At 39.3% G+C, this 20,259-nt stretch overlaps 1 protein-coding gene across 4 annotated transcripts in view; it reads left to right on the forward strand.

The window, feature by feature from the left end:
* Positions 1 to 18,875, forward strand: part of lrrfip1b (leucine rich repeat (in FLII) interacting protein 1b) — a 70,319-nt gene extending 51,444 nt beyond the window's left edge. For all 4 annotated transcript variants that reach the window (XM_036569802.1, XM_036569803.1, XM_036569804.1 and 1 more), the window contains 10 exons: positions 272 to 442; positions 639 to 731; positions 3,112 to 3,204; positions 5,739 to 5,831; positions 5,937 to 6,081; positions 10,578 to 10,627; positions 10,725 to 10,842; positions 13,120 to 13,199; positions 13,385 to 13,489; positions 15,367 to 18,875. In XM_036569802.1, coding sequence (XP_036425695.1) covers positions 272 to 442; positions 639 to 731; positions 3,112 to 3,204; positions 5,739 to 5,831; positions 5,937 to 6,081; positions 10,578 to 10,627; positions 10,725 to 10,842; positions 13,120 to 13,199; positions 13,385 to 13,489; positions 15,367 to 15,477 — 1,059 coding nt within the window. In that variant the 3' untranslated portion in view covers positions 15,478 to 18,875. The remainder of the gene's footprint in view (positions 1 to 271; positions 443 to 638; positions 732 to 3,111; positions 3,205 to 5,738; positions 5,832 to 5,936; positions 6,082 to 10,577; positions 10,628 to 10,724; positions 10,843 to 13,119; positions 13,200 to 13,384; positions 13,490 to 15,366) is intronic.
* The last annotated feature ends 1,384 nt before the right edge of the window (positions 18,876 to 20,259 follow it).

Consider the following 20,259-nt stretch of genomic DNA (forward strand, 5'->3'; position numbering starts at 1 on the left):
AACGGATTATGTGATCACGTCAAACGACATACTTTCAGATGACTGATTTCATCAGAACAAATCGGCGAATTAGTAAACCAGAACATGCTTTATTGTGAAGTTAGAAAGGGAGTCACTTCTCTTTCCAAAGAAAAATACCTTTTGATAGGGATGTTGTAAAATTGGATACCTAGTCTCTTGTTTGTCCACCAAAAATGACTAAAAATGTTAGTGTTCGCATGTATTCATAAGGATAAATGAAGAAAATTATCTTCATATGGTAATCTTGCAGGATTCTCTGGCAGAGGTAGAGGAGAAGTATCGCAAGGCCATGGTGTCCAACGCTCAGCTGGACAATGAGAAGTCCAACCTGATGTACCAGGTAGACACGCTGCGAGACACTCTGATGGAGCTGGAGGAGCTGCTGTATGAGACACGCAGAGAGTGTGAGGAGAGAACCAAGGTGAGTGAGAAAAGTCTGACAGCAAGTACAAACCTGTGCTTGTTAAACTGATGCCAGGAGCCCGTCTTGTTTTGAGTGCATGATATTGTATCATTATTATATTATATTATTATAAATGGCTTCAAAACGCTAAACGAGTATTCCCTTAATACATTTAACACATATATGGATTTTCTACTCTGCATCTCTTTGTTAGGAGTATGAACGAGAGCGACATGCTCACAGCATCCTACAGTTTCAGTTCAGTGAGATGAAGGAGACGTTAAAACAGAGCGAGGAGTTACTAACGGTAAGGATTTCCTGTCCTGGTCATCTTGCATTCTGAGTAGACTTCTGGCCAGTGGACTGTTCTCATGAGCTGTTCTGTTGTGGCTCTAAGGGGTAAATCTGAGTGTTTTTTAAACCCCCACTCCTTTAGGGTTTAAAAAACATACCATAGACTTATTATTCAGTTACTAAATCTGTGCTATGCTAAAATTAAAAGAAGAACCATTACTGAGTCAGGAGGGGAAACACACTAAAATATGTCTTTAGTGAGTGACTCTGTAAAGCCTGAAATATTAATTTAAAAGTCAGAGGCGTCGGGGAGGATTTTTCAGGAGTTTTTCAGACAGTGCCTTATGTCTTTTATATTAACGTAACTGTCAATAATGACAATAATACATAATTCGCTCCTCAGAAGACTGAATTCTCACCGAATTTTACTTAGTTTTCTTTGCATACTCTTTCAAACGTCAGATTCAAAGCACAACTAATGTTGCAAAATACTCTTTTGCATGTCGCATGCAATGACACATTTACACCAGAGAGGTCTCCAAATCCCTTAATCTTACATAGTGCAGCTTTAACGTTATTTTTTAACTGTACTGCTATAAAGTACTATTAACTATATCGGCCTGTGTGTTACCACAGTAACAGCCCCCAGTGAGAGTAAAAACACATTTATCGCCAGTTAAAAATATAATTCATTTATTCGACACTGGTATTATCATAACTGGACTTTTAAACATGTAGGCAAACAAGAGACTAGGTATTCAATTTTACAACATCTTCATCAAAAGGTATTTTTCCTTTGGAAAGCGAAGTGACTCCTTTTCTAACTCCACAGTGAAACATCTTCTGGTTTATTGATTTGCCAGTTGTTCTGATGACATCAGTCATCTGAAAGTAAGTTTGACGTGATCATATGATTCGTTATTGCAATTCTGATTGGCTGTTCCATTAAACTTAATGAGACACTTGCAACTGTTGCAACTGAGTTTCAAATGAGTTGCAGTATGATTTACATTATGCTACTGCAGTACAATTTAGTTTCATGTAAGTTTCAAGCAACAAAAGTTGCGTGAAAGTTTCACTGTGTAAAGTTAGCCTGACCTTAACTTCAGAAACGAACACCACAGGCTTTGGTTCTTCAAGTTTTTCAACATATATATATTTTTTTAATATTTCTAAATAAATTAAGTTGTGCATCATTTTTTTCCCTTCTTACCATTTTGGAGATATGACAGCAACAAGTATTTTATTTTTTATTGCAATTACCTTTATTTCACGTATGGAGGCTTCTGTGTCAGCTGAGATGGAGGTATGTTGGGTAATGTGTTTTTAGACAGCTCAGACTGTAATGTTCATATGACACATGTGAAAGTCGTTCCTTGTACCAGATTAATTACAGTTTTGTGGCAAAATTAACAATATATTATATTTGTTTTTCCTTGACATTATACTTCAACTACAGCTTGTAATGAACTGCGATTTATGATGTTCTTTCATCATGTTCTTCAAGAATAAGACTAGAGGATCCAATCGCGAGCTGACTTTATTGCAGCAAGTAAATTACAAAATAAATCGGAGGCGACCAAAAACCAAAGACGAGATCCAAAAATCAGAATGAGCCAGGAGACGAGCAAAAGGTCATAGAACATGAAAAACACCAAGAGTAATAAGGCTTAGAATTGCAGAGAGTAAATCTGCAAAAGCCCCAAGCCAAACACAAGCTATCTGTAAGAGACAGTAATGAGAGAACAAGTTTCAGGTGAGCAGTTGGCCATTAAAACGCAGGTGTGAGCGACCTCTGCAGGCGGGGAGGGGAATCTCCAGCCAAGACTGCAACAATTTGACGAAGGCTAAACTTTACGTTATCACTATGTTTGCTCTCTTGTCTGCTTTAGTTTTAGGAACTGCTTTAAAAGTACAACACGGAAAAGTTGTGCCTTAACTGTTCTTGATGTTATCAATATTATCATTGTTATTTGTGTAAAATAATCATGGAGGGAATAGAAAGTGTACCCTCAAACCTGACTTTACTATTTTCCATGGTTATTTTTCACATGATTACCCAGATGACTTTGTTGCTCACACAGGCCTTTTACTAAAAGTGAAATTGATGAGATCTGTAGTTCAGAGAGTAAGGCATTGAAGTTCGGACCCACATATGAGTCGCTTAAAGTATCTTTTTTTTCATCTTGACTGAATTTGACTTGCTGTCCTGCACACATGGTGAGGAGCACTTCCCTTTATTGTGACTGCTCTTTGCCAGAGTGTCAGAAATCTGTTTATTAGTACTGGCATGTACAGTTGTTATTCCAGCTCTGTTCTTGGTCACCTTTATGTCTCTTTTGTCTTTCTCTTTTTCCTCTTTTCCTGTACTTGCCTTCCTGGCCGCTGCTCAGGACGCACAACAATTGCGTGCGAAGCAGGAGAGCTATGTTAGCGAGATTTCAGACCTGCAGGAAACGCTGGAATGGAAGGAGAAAAAAATCGGGGTACTCCCACCCTCATAAAATTTACGACCACAGAGCTTTCCTTTGACATTAAAGCTGCCCAGCGGGGATTCTGTTAAGCTGCTAGTGTAAGTGAGCATAGACTGAGTGAGTCTCATGTATTTTTAAAAGCTGTACTTAAGGCTGGATGAGAAACCATTTACACCCACAAGTGCTCAGTGAAGAACTTCCTCTGCTGGTGGGCAGAAATCCACCTGGGCAGCTTTGAGTGTTTCTTTCTAGCCAGTGGTCTTTGTAGAATTGTATGTTGTTTGTCTTTTTTTTAAGCTCACTGTAGAAATAGTCTTTGTACACTCTTAAAAATAAAGGTAGCAAAAGGGTTCTTTGGCCCGATGCTGCAAAATAACCACTTTGGGTTCCCTAATGAATGTTTCAGTGGATGGTAGATGCTAAAAATGGCTGTTTCTGAATATGTAAAGACATTAAGGCATTATAAACATCGCTATAAATATTTAAAAAAAGGCATTACATGTTATAGCCATGCTTATTATGCATTATGAATTGTTGACATAATGCATTATAAGTACTGATCATAACAAATTATAAGAGCTCATAAGTTGTATTTGTCCGCTCTAAGTAAAGTGAAGCGTACTGTACTAAAGCCTCCTCCAGTGTTCAGAGTGAGGCTTCAAGTTGAAGTATTTACTGAAGGATTTACTGAAACACTAAAACATTCACAGTAAAGCACATTACAGGCTTCAAATGTCAGAGTTTAAACTAGAGCTGCCATCAGTGTTTTACCCAATGTGGGAAAGGTAATGTACACCACCGTTAGCTTGGCACTAACTTAACACTGCATATCCAATAGAATTCTAGCAGGAATTAGCATTACTGTACTCTAGTGCAGTGTAGTGTAGGGATGTTAGAGTGAAGGGTTCTAGCGTTTGACGTTAGAACCAGTGAGGGAACAAATTACAATGACAGCACTCTACTATTTCGCCTCTCCCCTCCAGGCCTTCACTCCACAGTGACTTCACGCTCAGTGTGATGACAGAGGGGGTTCAGGGGAGAGGCTGACTTCTTTGGCACTGACAGTATAACATGTTATTAACACTATTTATAATGCATTATAACGTATAATGCAATTCATAACGTATAATAATAAACATGGTTAAAAAGTGTAATTCAGTATAATTAATTTTTATAAATATTTATAACCATGTTTATAATGCTGTATGAATGCATTATAACATGTTATGAATGTATTTATAGCTGCTTACAAATGTGACATTGTCCGATTTTTTGTTTAAAGTAATTTTGGAACATTTCTGTTGCACTATTCATCATGGAATTTGACCACATTATAAAGGGCGGCGAGCATTTTCAAATTCAGTAAAAAATAAATAAATAAATAAAAACTGAAAAATGGAGATACAAGATTTTGTCCTGACAACAACAATAAAATCAAGACAAGTGAAATAATGCCTTTTTAATATGGTTCTGATTTCTAACCAATCCACCTTGAGCCCTGAATGAGTTCGTGCCCTCATCTCCGTACATCCAACAATAAAGGAAGCCTCATGTTTTTATAGTGATAGAAAACACAGTAGCATGCAGAAAGCTCAGATTCTACATGCTGATACTTTTTTTTCTATGCCTGTGACTTCTCTGGCAACAAATTTAAATGAGCTAAAGGAACCAAAATAATGCAATAAGGTTAAAGAACCATTGTGTATGTCAGACTTGTGAGTGTGAAGAACATTTAAAGAACCATGGCAACAAATTTTGATATTCGAATATAGTTTTAAGAGTCAATGAGTCAATGTTTGTGTAAATGCAGGGAAGGAAAATGGCAAAAAAAAGACTTGGACTAAGCTTAGTATAGGGCTGAAGGTTCACCTGTTTAGGTGACAGCGCTGGTGTTGCACAAACGTGTAGCAGCACATAGAGAGATACATTAAAAAACATATCCAAAAATAACTCAGGAAGATTGGTAGGTTTTTGTGTCAGCTGAATAACAGATGCTGCTTTTTCAGATGAGCTAATGAACAAACAGCAAACTGGTACAATGTTGGATGCTAATGGAGACTCATTGTCCTTCACAGGTGTTTAGTCTTCAGTGGACGATGTATCCAAACCTATTTGTTTGTCAGAGGATTATACTTTAGCTGTACTTGGACCAAACTAACATCAGCTAGAGTAGTTAATCTAGTTAGTAGCATAGCCGTGCTACTTCTGACAACACGACCTTGGCAGTGCACTCGTTAAAATTCCAACATTTCACTGTCCTGTTAAAACAGAAGATCAACATTCAATTGTTGGACTGTATAATTTCATTGTCTTCCCAATATGAAACCTAAGCAATACCGTGATAGTGATTTCAGTATTCGAATGCTTGCATCTTGATTGGTTAACCAAGAACTAAGTTTGCACATCCCTCGTTCAAACTACGAAACATACCTTTATTTTTAAGAGTGTACATTCTGTGTCTTCAGTATTTTCTCTTTCTGCTTCAACTTTTCCCTCTTTTCTTTTTCTCTTCCTGCTTACTCCCTGCTGCCTTTGGTCTTGCGAAGGCCTTAGAGAGGCAGAAGGAATATTCGGATATTATCCGAGATGAGCGGGATGCACTGAGGGATGAGGTTTTCCGGCTCAGGGATGCTCTAAAGGTAGAGCGATTCAGAATACAGGGACTGCAGTCAGAACTTTCTCGATCAGCATCCGTGGCTGTATAAATAAAGGATGAATAAACTTAAATCTTCCTTCTTGCGCAGAAACATGGCATAGTTCTTGGATCTGAGGTGACAACAAATGGGGAAGTGGGAGGAAACCCATTAGACGCACGAGAAGATGAGGAATCGGCCTCTAGACTGGCTCAAGATCTCCACACGCCTAATACGAGTGGTGACAATATTTTGGGTAAGACTATGGTATTTCAGTTAATAAGTGATTGTACAGTATATTGTCTGGAATCACCTATTATATAAATCAAGTCTTAAATGTAATATGATTGTATTTAATTGTCTTTTGGTTCTGTGTCAACTGATTTTTTTGTCTACAGTTGTGTCCAAATCTTGCAGTGGGTGTAACCAATTACTCCACGTCTGTCCAATGGAATTCATTAATCAGATCAGTGTCTCTTGCAGCTTTTCTTACCTCGAAATCTTCCATCTTTTCAAATTGCCTTGTTTTCACTTTTCCAAACTGATTTTATGAAGAACGTTTCCTGCTTTTCCTTCTTCGTTGATCTCCTCCTGATCATTATCTTCATTCCTTCTCTGCACCAAATCAGTCTGACTTGTCTAAAAAAAGCAAGTTGTTTCATATGATCCTTCATATTTTCTCAATGATGTTCCAGAGAGCGCTCCAGAAGATCAAGCCCCTAAAAAGGACAGGACTTCAAGGAGGCATTCAAGGCCACGCTTGGGATCCCGATCCCATTTACCGATCCTTAAGAGAACAATTAGTTCAGAAAGTGCAACCAACCTAGAAGAAGAAAAGAGGTCTGCATCTGAAGATAAGCTCAGAGGAACCTTGGGGACACCTCGCAGGGTTGCAAAGGGGGCACTGAAGTTCAGAAGCTCAAGTGATATGTCAAGAATGCAGATGCAGGAGGACATTCAGGTTCCTAAAGCATATGCAACAGTGGAGCAGTCCATTAGAGGTGAAGATTTCAGTGAAAGGTTAGAGTATCACGATGAGAAGATCACTAAGCAACTGACAGCACAGTATCCCAAATCAGCTTCTGCAGATGGCCATGCGAGCCATCATGTTGCAGACTGTAGTCAGGCAGCAACCCTCCAAGAAAGTGCAGGTGAAGGACCAAGTCAAGACGAAGCATTGAGCAAAGCATCAGACAATGTAATCAAACCAGCGAATGAGCAAGAAGCTGCAGATGCCACCAAACCTCCAGAAAACCAAACGGAGAACACCACAGATCTGCTGAATAAAGATGTAGAAGCACTTTCAGCACAACAAAACAATTCCCAGAGTATTTATACTCAGAGTCATTCTGCAGCCATTCAAAAGAAAAGGCAAAGTGATGATGAAACCGTGAGGAACATAGAGACGCCAGAAACCAGCAAAAGCTGTCAAGATCTCACAAAGCCCCAGAACCATGGTGATTTGGAGATGATGAGCACCTCAAGAGAAGTCCACTCACTGAACAGCGAGCAGGAACAGTCTGAGACAGAGTCTCAGCTTGAAACAGAGGATTGCATACTTCCCATGCCAGTGGAGGAGAAAGGCATAGCCATGTTTTTAGACAGCTGCCAAGAAGCTGGACTATTGGACTTTGAAGTTCTAAGATTAGACCCATCATATACATCCAGCACTGAGCATCTGAAAGAGGAAACTGCTGCTGGGGATCAAACGAGGAAGATGAGGCAGAAGACCAAGAAGAGAAATGAATGCAGCTTATCATAATTTTTAAAATAGTGATTGTTTAGTACTGATTTCTTTATAGAATAGTATTGTAGTTATGTTTAGATGTGTAATACCAATCTTGTGTCCAGACCCTTGTATTGTTCTTATACTGCCTCATTTGGGAGATTTTACTGTGAAAGCATCAAATGACATTGTAAGTGTTTTAAAGAGTCTGGAAAACTTGACTTTTATATTGCGACTGCATCCAGTGGATCAAATGTGTGGTCCAGTTTGTGTAGCTCTGTGTGAGACACACACCTCAGTGGAGAATTTGACACCAGAATCATTAAAGTCGTGATCTTTCTGAGTGTGCTCTATTCAGTACACTCTAAACAGGGTGACATGAACAAACAGCTTGCTTCTTCTGAACACTGACATTCTCTATATCAGCTCTATTCTTTGATCTCTTTATTCTATATTCAAGGCTGTGTATGTATTTGTCTTAGCCCCTTTGTATGACCACATCTTAAGGATCATTATAAAAGATACTGCATGGAAAACACTGCAAAATTACAAAGTAAGAGTGAGGAATGGAACCCAGTGGTGGATCCATTAAATTTAGGGGTTTAAAAAGGTTTATTCTTACAAAACGTATAACAGAAGCCTGAGGTGGATGTGAATCTCTTCCCTCTAAAAGTGCAAAATTTTAGATATGTAGATGATTTAAAATGCATAAATGCATCTGCCTGAAAGAGGCTGTTTAGTTCAGGCTTTCAGCTCTTTCATTTATTCCTCATCTTGTATATTTTTTACTATAGTCTTCAAAATATCTGGAAGAACTTGTTTTCGCATTGTCTTTAAAGAATGATGAACCTACATATGTATAATACTGTGCAAAAAAGACCACTCTTCATTTATTTAATTTCCAGTGTGAAAGTTATTTTTTCAGGCCTGATTTCTGAGGAGATTAGACAGAAGATCATCCACCTGCATGAGGAAGGGGGACGTCAAAAGAAATTAGATAAAAATAAGATGCAAACAAAATGGAACTCCTAACCGTGCAAGACATGGTAGACCACCGAAACTGTCCCCATCTGATAAACAGCACTTAAAGCTTTCATCTTTGAGAGAGAGGAGAAAATCAAGCTGCTTCAGATCTGAAAACATCCACAGGTGTTTCTGTCCATCCTTCCACTGTGAGAAGACGACTCAGCGCTGTGGGTCTGAAAGGATGTGTAGCTGTCAAGAAGAACCTCTCTGAGAAAAGGAGACAGACAAAAAACAAAATTTGCAAATCAAGCACAGAAGCTGCTGGTGAACAATGACTGACCACCCCAGAGTCCAGACCTCAGCAACACTGAATGTGTTTTGGATTACTTGGATAGTGAGATGCAGAAAATCCAACCAACTAAGTTCTAAGACTGAACTTTGGAGGTGTGGAAAAATATCCCAGCAGATTTCTTTGAAAAACGAAAAGCAAGTGTCCTGAAAAAATGGAGGCTATAATAAAAGCAAAGGGTGTACATACTAAATGCTGAGGAGTGGGATATTGTATTTGGTTGTTGAGGCTTCTGTGTAATTTTCTGTTAAATATGTGGATGAAGGGTGGTCTCTGACTTTTGCACAGTATTGTACACTCACGAGATGTAACTCATCCAGAATTGCAGTTCTCTGTATATGTGGAAACTATGCATATAAACTACTGTTCAAAAGTTTACAATCAGCGTTTTCAGCTATATATAAAACTAATTTGGTTTCAGATAAATGTGTAAAATGAATTCAGTCTGTTAGTCCTGTGCACCTTCACAGTTTTCAAATAATTAGCTGGAAGCTCAGATAAAGGAAAAAAAAAGAAATTTTAGATGGCTTCAGAATGAGGAACATAACTGTAGATGATTCTAAAATGACAGACAAAGTCATGGTACATTTGGAAATGAAGTTTTAATAAATTTAACACTCAAATACATATGAAAAGTGGTCAAATCTTGAGGTAGATAACTTGTCCAAAACTATACTGCAATAGTGCAAAGTATATTGCAGGGCATACATAATAAAACATCTAAAAATGCTTTCTGGCATCTTGTTTATTTATTTAAATCTACATTGTTAAAAGTTATTTTTGTATACAAAATAACACAAATTATTAATATAACAAGTGATCCCAAACCTTTGAACATTAGTGTATGAATCGTTTTGGTTGAGTCCACAAGACCTTTAATATGATTCGTTATAAAGCTCATTATATTTTACAGGAAAGTTTTTTCAAACTTTAATTAAATAGCCTAAAGCAGTGCAAATCAAGTGCAGGAAATACACCAGAATGGGTTATTTTTAATATTATTCTTTCTGTCATAACAACATATCAGATTTGATGTGAATTGAAAGGGGTCTAAATAAGGCTGAACGATTAATCGCTTTTATATTGAAATCACAGTTTGAAAGAATGCAATTTTAATTATCATAATTCAAGATGGCCTTTATTTTTTAAAAAAAAAATTAACCTAATAGTGCAGAGCAGGTGAACTGTGAGTCTGGCACACTACATTCAGCGTTTGAGCCTAATCTTCTTGGTGAAAAAAAGGACGGGAGCTTAATTTCATAGAAAAGAATTGCATTTAAATCACAAGATCAGTCAGAAAAATCGCAGTTAGGTATTTTTTCCTAGTATTGACTCGACAGGTTCTCTCACATGGGCTTTGTTTATGATGGTAATGATAATTTATGTATTATGTTTTTGGTGGATAACTTGTGTGGAAAGGCCTTAATTTAAATAATAAAGATAATCACATTTGCAGTATTGATCAGAAAAATTGCATTTAGACGTTTTCCCCAGACCATTAAGCCCTAAGTGCCAGTTCAGATAAGCTTCAGATGTTTTTTACTGAGGGATTTTTCTGTGCAGAAATTTTACATCAACATACGATATCTGCTGCTAAAAACAATTAAATAAATACCATCCTCAGAAATTAATCCAGCACATTCAATGCATTAATGCCTCTAATAGTGCATCAGGTTTACTAAGGCTTGTCTGTGTGTGTTGTATCTTTTAGAGATCCGGTTGAGGAAGCTGGTTGAGGAGAGGGAGGGTTTGCTTGAACAGGTAGATCTCATCACCTCACCTCACCTCACCTCACCTCATGCTGTTGTTTGTCCATCATAGGCCATACTGCTGATTTACATGGTGCCTATGTGTGTAGGTCAGGAAGCTGAAAGCTGTTGTGGAGCAAAAGCAGAGGAATGGCACAGAGGAGGCGGTCAGCCCAGATGAAGATGACCTCCAGAATGGCCTGGACCCTCATATCCTGGATTTACAGAGTAAGACATGCATTTCGGACCCTGCAGATAGTTTTGTGCTAAGCTCAGTACAACTCTTAGAAACATCTACCGTGTTGCTCCACCTTGCTGGTGTACAATTACAGACTGTAGCTCATATGTTGATGCTCAGTGTGTGTTAGTAATCCTCTGTTCCTTCACTAGTGGTCAGTTTCTGACCAGTTCTGGCTGGGTATGGTTGGATGTTGTACTGCTGTTAATTTAGCAGTGATGCTGACGTGTATATAATCCCAGTAACACAACTCTTACCAGCACCGCACGACTATCCCAGACAACAAACTTTGATTGAAATTTTGATATTGGGCAACTTTGTTGATACCATTTCTCATTGTATTGACCATTGATTCGGTGTTGGGAAATCAGCCACTGATAGTTGAGTAGCAGTTGATCTAATTTTGTTGATTTACTGTTGATGCTGTGCTTTATCCTTTATGCAGTGTTGATTTAGCATTAAAAGCAAACAAAATTCAGTTTGGTATTTACAAAACGTAACAAACCTTACTCACATTTTTAGCTGTTACAGTTATAGTGGATTCATTCCTGCATGGCAGTGCTGCCTGGATGGGGATTCAATCCCGAATTTACTGTATTCCAGGCTATTGCATTACCCAGTGCACTGTTCTTTACGCCGCTTTCACATGGCTACATGCCACATGTTCTACCAACTTATGTCATCCAGTTTGTAAGCATGTGGAAGAGGTGTGAAGAACGGCACTGTGAGTAAACAATTGCACTGCATGTAGAAGATTGGAGATTTGATCCCCATCCAGGGGAAAAAAGTCTTCAGGTAGGCCCCCAAAGCTGCCCTCTCCTACCACTGTAGGTTTCTCTGGATTAGAGTTTCTGCTAAAAGCCTGAAAATGTAAGCATGCTTTTAATACTGAACTGATTCAACGTTGAATCAACACTGCCCAGTAATTGTGTAGACACTTGTTTCAACATTGAATCAACATGAGTGCTGACATTAGATCAACAGTTATTCAACCATCAGCGACTGCTGTTCAATCATCTACTCAGGCTTATCCTCCTGGGCTGAGGGGCTATCCCAGCCCTCATTGGGCAGAAGACCATAATCAGAGATGTATGTCGATTGAACAAAATCAAAGATTGCTGGGTACCTGGGTATGGCACTACCACGTCAGTGTCACTGGCTGTGTTTCTTCTTGCCAATCTGATTGAATACATTCCGATTATAGATTAAGACTGAGGTGTTTATTCTGACTCTACTCATCAATCTGATGGTAAATCTTCGTTTACATGCTCACCGCAAACAATCAGATCCAAAATTACACACGCGTGAAGAACCACTTAGTGTAGACGTTACCATGACAACCAGAATCACGTGAGTCCAGTCAGAGTGAGATGAGCAGCAGTGAGCAGTGCTTGTGTTTTTAATCACTTTAAAATGATGTCAGACTCAGGAAAACGTCCTTCACATGTCCTTATTAAAGAAGCCCGAGAGAAAGACGTCGTGTTCTGAGACACATAAGCTGGACGTCCGTCCCACCACCGTCTTTTAAAGATCAGAGCATAAACTTCGTCTCCTCTGCAGACCAGTTTCTGCTCCGCCATGTTGAACGGTATAAACTTTCACTATGACGCGACGAACATGATCAGAACGGACTTAAACTTTCCGATAGGGAATGTAATCAGATACAGGCGTTTACACGGATATTATTCTTCTATTTAACGGATTATTTACAGGATTACCCACCTCGTTCAGTTCAATAGAACTTGTATTTCGAATGGCCTCATTTAGACTAGACTAGCATACATGAACGTATTATATTCTGATTGAGCTATTAGTCTGATTATTAACGGTTTATTACACTGCATGTAAACGTGGCTACTGCTCTGTTGAAAATGGGCCAACACACAAATAATGTCTAGTCAGCAGCAGCCCTGGGGTCAGAAACTGACAGATGAATTGGGTAGAGAGTAGCTTCTGTGCATGACAACAAAGTGCATACAGTACCAATACACATATTTTGGGCTGAATATAGTTGGAACTGCATAAGGTGGCCAGTGAGTGGGAGTACAAGGTAGGAGTTTCTGATTAAGTGGACAGTGGACATTGAGTGCATATAAAACCTATCAACTTTTTCAATTTAGAGTAAACAGATACTGCAAAAAACTTCCATTATTGCTATGACTTTCCATATAATATACAATGTTGGAATCCAAAAGATGCGATGACACTTCTGAAGTGCCAGTCGAGATTCCTCAGTATTGTTTCTTGTTGTGTCTTTGTCAATGCAGGAGATGCTAACAGGCAAATCAGCGACTTGAAATTTAAGCTGGTGAAGTCTGAGCAGGAGGTCGCAGCTCTTGAGCAGAACGTAAGTGGGGTAACAGCAGTGATCAAATGGGTAGTAGAAGAGAATCTCATCCTTCACTGCTAAGTACAGCCAATCGTGTACTTGGTTTAAAAGTGGTTTCAAGGTATTTTAGAACCGCAATCAGGAATGCAGAATGATCTCTTAATTTCTTTTTAATGACTTTGTTAATGTTTAATGTTTTCCAGATCATTCGGCTGGAGGGTCAGGTGACCCGCTATAAAACTGCCTCTGAAGCAGCAGAGAAAGTGGAGGATGAGTTGAAAGTGGAGAAGCGTAAACTGCAGAGAGAGGTAACAATCTATAGATCCATTTTGGGCTTGTAATTAAAGTACTTGGACCTCGCTTGATGTATTTCGCTGGTGTCCACATTCAGTCGTTATTCATCAAGTGGAGAAGACACAGTGGCCCACTGGGGACCGTATAAACTGCATGCTATGTGTTTGGCATCACAGCAGGCCTGAAATAACTTTAATTCAGCTTTGCTACAGAGAGGGAGTTTAGTACTAACCAGAACTGGAGTAGGCAGATTTGTGATGTCCACAGTGCTTCAAAACGTCTGATAATTGGTTCGCTACTTTGCTTAGTATTTATGAAATTGCCTAATCTCAGTCTTGTAGATTACAGGATGGAATGGCCAAAAAAATAAATAAATAACCACAATTAAAATCAATTTAATATGATAGAAATATTGTGAGCGCAAGTGTAGAGAATTGAAATTAACATTCTCCTCAACCCCTGATAAATAATTACAAGAAAAAAAACATTTAAGCAATAGAACACGAGTGTTATTGTGAACAACATGGCTGTGATTGGGTCACAGGTTAGAGCACGTTGTACCAAACATGCTTAAATATTCGTAGCTCCTTCTGTCACAAAAAGTAGAAGCCTTTTGTGTTATAGAAAGAGCCATGAATCTATTGCAATATCAGGTTCTGCTCAGATTACCCTGAACGTCGTTTTGTTCCATAAAGCATTTCACCTCCCTTCTTGTTAGCCAAACTGTAGTCTGTTCGTCTTTGGCTAATTCCAGTTTCTTAAATTGTGCCACCGTCATAGCTGCCCACCGAAAAGCATGCTTAGAGGCAATGACCGTTTGGAATTTGATGCAGTCCTGCTGTTGCACTCTTCTTCAAAATCAGACCAAATGGGCTGCAGATCAAATATAATCTTATAGAAGTTATTTTCTGTTTTTGTATGTGCTAAAGGAGAACCGTAGTACACAGCATAAAGCTTTCTTTGCAACTGGTGTTCAGCCATTTTTGTGAAAATACATGCCACTATCACAAATACACTATGTGGACAAAAGTATTTGGACACCCCTCGTAATTATTGAGTTGAGGTGTTTCTGCCACACCCATTGCTGACAGGTGGATAAAATTAAGCACATAGCATTGCAGTCTCGATTGACAAACACTGGCAGTAGAATGGGTCATACTGACGAGCTCAGTGGCTTTAAACATGGACTGTCATAGCCACCTCTGCCACAAGTCAGTCTGTGAAATGTCTTTCCTGCTAGATCTGCCCCAGACAACTGTAAGTGCTATTATTGTGAAATGGAAGCATCTATGAGCAACAGCAGCTCAGCCATGAAGCAGTAGACCATGCAAACTCACAGAGTGGTCACAGAGCTGAAGCACACAGTGTCTGTTCTCTGTTGAATCACTCAATAGAGAGTTCCAAATTGCCTCTGCAAGCAACATCAGCAAAAGAACTGCCAGTGCACAAAGCAAGGTCCATAAAGGCCTGACTGGGAGAGTTTGGTGTGGAAGAGCTTGACTGGCCCTCACAGAGTCCTGACCTCAACCCCATCATTCACCTTTGGGATGAACTAGAACAGAGATTGTGAGCCAGGCCCTCTCGTCCAACATCAGTGTCTGACCTTACAAATGCTCTTCTGGATGAAGGATCAGAAATTCCCACAGACTCTCTCCAACATCTTGTAAAAAGCTTCCCAGAAGAGTGGAAGCTGTTAGAGCTGCAAAGGGGGACCAACTCCATATTAATTCCCATGGATTTAGAATGGGATTTATAAAAGCTCTTGTAAGTGTAATGTGTAGGTGTCCCAATACCTTTGTCCATATAGTGTAACTGTGAGTAGGGCACTTCTCACTCAGTCAGATTGTGTTGTTGGAACTAACCCTAGTCTTTTTCCTCTTTTCATTTCTAGCTGAGGTCTGCTCTAGACCGCATCGATGAACTGGAGGCCAGCAACAGCCACCTGTCCAAGAGACTGGAGAAGATGAAGGCCAATCGGAGTGCACTGCTGGCCCAGCAGTGATGCCTGCCCGAGCCCGCTGCCCTGCCCTCAAACTGCTTTCATCATCTATTGGCATCAGCCCTGTAGCACCCACACCTCATTTCATGATCTACAGTTACAAATTGAACAGGCCCAGTAATCAGCGATGTTAATTACCCAAACTACGTGCCATTCTAAAACACTTCAGATGAAAACTCACACCTGCAGAATTGTTTAACTGGAGTAGCAGTGCCCTAGTGGCATTAAGGCTCACTGCATTATTTGAGTCTAGGACAGGAGCAGAATAAAGGTGTTTGAGATTCCTTATGAACAGGATGAAGGTGCCATTTCCGGAGGAGTCTTGATGAGCATTGAACATTTCTTGACCTTGCTGGATTCAGCCCATGGACCACACTGTTCCCCTGTGTTCTTGGAGCAATCTGAACATGAAGCACATTGATAGGAGTTCACAGGAGCATATCAGCATCGTGGGCGTTGACTTTGGCGCCACCTAGTGGCTAACGCACTTTATCAGTCATCTCTTTCTGCAGCATGGAGATTCTGGTCCGGAGCCTGGAAACATAGCTACAGACATACAGGCTGGCAGATGAAGGGATTGGGCTGTTCCAGTGTACACGGGTGTGTTGTCCACGGACACCACGTGCTGTTGGATTCACAGACACTGTGCTTCCTCTCGGCAGGGAGCTGAACAATCAACATAATTAGTAGCTACTCCTCTCTGGAGGCAAAAGAATATAGAGCATATGACTCTGGAGTGCGCTCAGTTGACCTATCCAGGCTTCGATCACGAATGCGTTCTTTCATAGCAACTGTTGCCGGGTTGGACAAGCTTTACAGAATGTCTGCAAAAATCAGATTCAACCTAATGAAAAATTGTAGCACTCTTTTGTTAAAGGAGCTACATAACATTGAGGTTTCAGTCTAAAATACTGCACTACTTCTGATAGTGTGACCTCACACATTCAAAATGAATAGAATTTTTGTGTTTTACGTTACGAGCTACAAATTCTCAGTAGGTTGGAAGATGGAAGAAGATATAGAATGGACGATATAAGATGCACAGGTGTGTTATTACATTTAGTTTGCATTACAAAATGCATTTACTAATGTGCAAAAAGTGCACAAATGAACTAGCTATTAAGTCTAGTTGGGACCTATATTACGTTAACTATAATAATTGTGGCTCTGCATTAAATAAGTAGATCCATTAAAGTACTTCTGAAATGTCAACATATCTTTCACATCATTCCTTTATGCCAGAAAAGAAAGACTTCTGGTGATAATGAGTCAGACAGGCAAGTACTAGATGGGATTCATTATAAAACTTATATATCATACATCCATTCCAGTTAAGCAGAGCCAGAAATAGGACCTAATGCGTTTGACCAAACTGTTGCACACTTGTGTGAATATCTGTAAAATACACAGATTATTGGCCACTTAATGAAGGGGCCCTATGTTTTGTTTATTTTTTTGTATATATGTGTCTGCAGATGGGGGTTTGTCCATGTCAGAGGGTGTCATAGATGTCAAAGGGATAAAAAGACAGCACTTGTCCATCTAGTTTGCCGAATCATGGTGCGAGAACATGGACATTATATGGACATTCAGTAGACAGAACAGGCACTTGGGATATCACCAGCTTAAAACATCAGTGGCTTTGGGTTTTTGAGGTTTTGTTAAGAAAAAACAAAATGATATTGCAATAATGCTTATTTTGTTTGAATGTAATTGGCTGCTGCTTTGGACTTTGGGCCACAAGAAAGCAGTGGCAGTAGCCTCTTTGGGCCTTGGGATGAGCACCAGTGCCTGACTGATATGAAATGTTTGTGACCAATAATGATCGATAGTGACTGATTTAAGACTAATTTTCTCCTAATACTGCGTGTTTCTCACAGTGAATGCTTTTTAGATCTTTAAATAAAATATAATATCAGCCAAAAAGAACATCATCAAACACAAAACACATTTTTACTGTTATTTAATTTACTCAAAGAGTTTTTTCGCCCATGGTAATTAACCAAATTTAGCTTTAGCAGAGGCCAATTATTCAGAAAGTCAAGTCAAAGTTTATTAGCGCTTTTTACAACAGGTGTTGTCACAAAGCAGCTTTACAGAAAAAATCTTGGTCCGAGCCCCCCGTGAGCGACAGTGGCAAGACTCCCTAAGAGCAAGAGGAAGAAACCTTGAGAGGAACTAAGACTCAAAAGGGGAGCCCATCCTCCTCTGGTTGACAGCAGATAGCAAAGAATAACATAAGAGCAAAATAAACAAAGAATAAGTTCCAAAAGTGCAGGTCTGTCTAGCCTCAGGTAAGGTCAGTGTTCACAACTCCACAGTAAGAAATCGACTGGGCAAATGAGGCTTTCATAAAAGAGCAGCAGAAACCTTTTTAGGATAATGTTCTATGGACAGACCAGCTCAACGTAACATCATACCAACATCGAAACATGGTGGTGGTAGTGTTGGGGAGGGATTGTGTCTGTTCATCTTTACTTGAGCTGAAGCTGAAATGTACTCAGGTTCTGCAGCAAGACAACGATCCATGGCTTGAACCCAACAGAGATGCTGTAGCAGGGCTTCAAACAAGCACTTCATACTCAAAAACCTACCAGTATATCTGAATTAAGGCAGTTCTGCAAAGAAGAGTGGGCTCAAATTCCTCCACAACAAATGTACAAGGCTGATATCAAAGTATAGGAAACGATGACTGCAGTTACTACTGCTAAAGGTCAGGAAACAAGTTTTAAGGGGGCTTATTTACATGAAACAACATCCGCTAACAGCTGCGAACATCTGGATCTGTTTCACATGAGTGATTTGCATGTTGGCTAACTGTAAAAAATGAAATAATTTAAAATCTTTTGTCCTTGATAAGATTCTCTTAGTCTAATATTGCATCTTGTTTAAAGCTCTAAAAGCATTCGTTGTGACAGATGCAGTAACAGATAAAATCAGAAAGGGTGCGAATACTTTTTCACAGCCCTATAGTCATATGATATAATTGTAAATGGTTTCCTCCACATCGGAGGTGTTTGTACGCACCAGTATAAAACAGGTCACTAAATATTGGTGCATCATCAGCCAAGTTCTGAACAGTACTGATAATTTCACAGGACATCAATATCGGCCAATATTACTGGCCAACTGATATATCAGTCGGGCCCTAATGAGCTCCAGAGGTTCTTTCTTTTTGGATTGTGTTATGTGACTCGCATCTTCCTTCTCCAGCAAACTGTGGGCCCAGGAGATGCTGCACCACTTTATCTACAGACCTTACAGTCATTCCCTCCATAGGAGAACTGGACATGTGCTCAACTTGCAATCCTTTCCATGGACAGACCTTCAGTGGTCATTACTTTATGTACACAAAGGCTGGTCAGTGTGATACAACATAATTAAACACATTCATGCAATAATTCAGGTGTTTTTGGGTTTTTTTTTCCACAGATGGAATCGCTTCAGTTACGCTCTTTATAAATAACTCAAACAGTTTCTGTGCATAAACAGCAGAGGGCAGCATTGCACTTTAAAAGTGTGTGTCTTTGCTGTACCTCTAAAACTTCCCTCAACAATATTCATGTGTTTTACAGCTTTCCTCACTTGTCAAGGCACGTTTTCTGAGTCATCTGCTAAAAGCTGCTAATTTCTGGATCTGTTTCACTCTCACTGATTTATCATGCAATACTCCAAAACAGCTTATAGACAGATTCAGGACTTTATAAATATGGCATTACAAGCATATTAATATACTCAAGAACACAAATACAAAAATTAATAGCTTATATCCTGCTAATAAGTCAACTGTATCAGAGATACAGTGAAGATATTTTACTATTACAATTGTATGCAAAAATTTGCATTCCAAATGACGTTTTGTTCATTTTTGAGGGGAAAAGTAGTAAATCCAACCTCTGTATACAAATATTTTATATTTTATTAACTTAAAAAAAAAGAAAACTAAACGTGTGGAAGGTGTCACGGATCACGAATCACGGTGCGAGAACATGGACATTATATGGACATTCAGTGGACAGAACAGGCACCTGGGATAACACCAGCTTAAAACATCAGTGGCTTTGGGTTTTTGAGGTTTTGTTAAAAAAAAAAACAAAATGATATTTTTATTGTTATTTAATTTACTCAAAGAGCTTTTTCGCCCATGGTAATTAACCAAATTTAGCTTTAGCCGAGGCCAATTATTCAGAAAGTCAAGTTTATTTATTTAGCGCTTTTTCAACAGGTGTCGTCACAAAGCAGCTTTACAGAAAAGATCTTGGTCCGAGCCCCCGTGAGCGACAGTGGCAAGGAAAAACTCCCTAAGAGCAAGAGGAAGAAACCTTGAGAGGAACTAAGACTCAAAAAGGGAACCCATCCTTTTCATAAGAGCAAAATAAACAAAGAATAAGTTCCAAAAGAACTTGCAAAGTCTGCAAACTGCAGGTCTGTCTAGCCTCAGCTAAGGTCAGTGTTCACAACTCCACAGTAAGAAATCGACTGGGCAAATGAGGCTTTCATAAAAGAGCAGCAGAAACCTTTTTAGGATAATGTTCTATGGACAGTCCAGCTCAACATAACATCATACCAACATTGAAACATGGTGGGGGTAGTGTTGGGGAGGGGTTGTGTCTGTTCATCTTTACTTGATGGTGTGGAATGTACTAAGTCACCTTACTTACCCTACTAAGATACTTTGGCCGATATCACAGCTTGCAAACACTTTTTGTAGCCAGCTAAGAGTTTTTCTATTGTCCCGTTTTCTAGCACATTTTCATGCATGTCCTTAAGTGACTCTTCTAGTTC

The sequence above is a fragment of the Colossoma macropomum genome, unplaced genomic scaffold (assembly GCF_904425465.1).
Source record: "Colossoma macropomum unplaced genomic scaffold, Colossoma_macropomum, whole genome shotgun sequence".
Taxonomy (NCBI): Eukaryota; Metazoa; Chordata; class Actinopteri; order Characiformes; family Serrasalmidae; genus Colossoma; species Colossoma macropomum.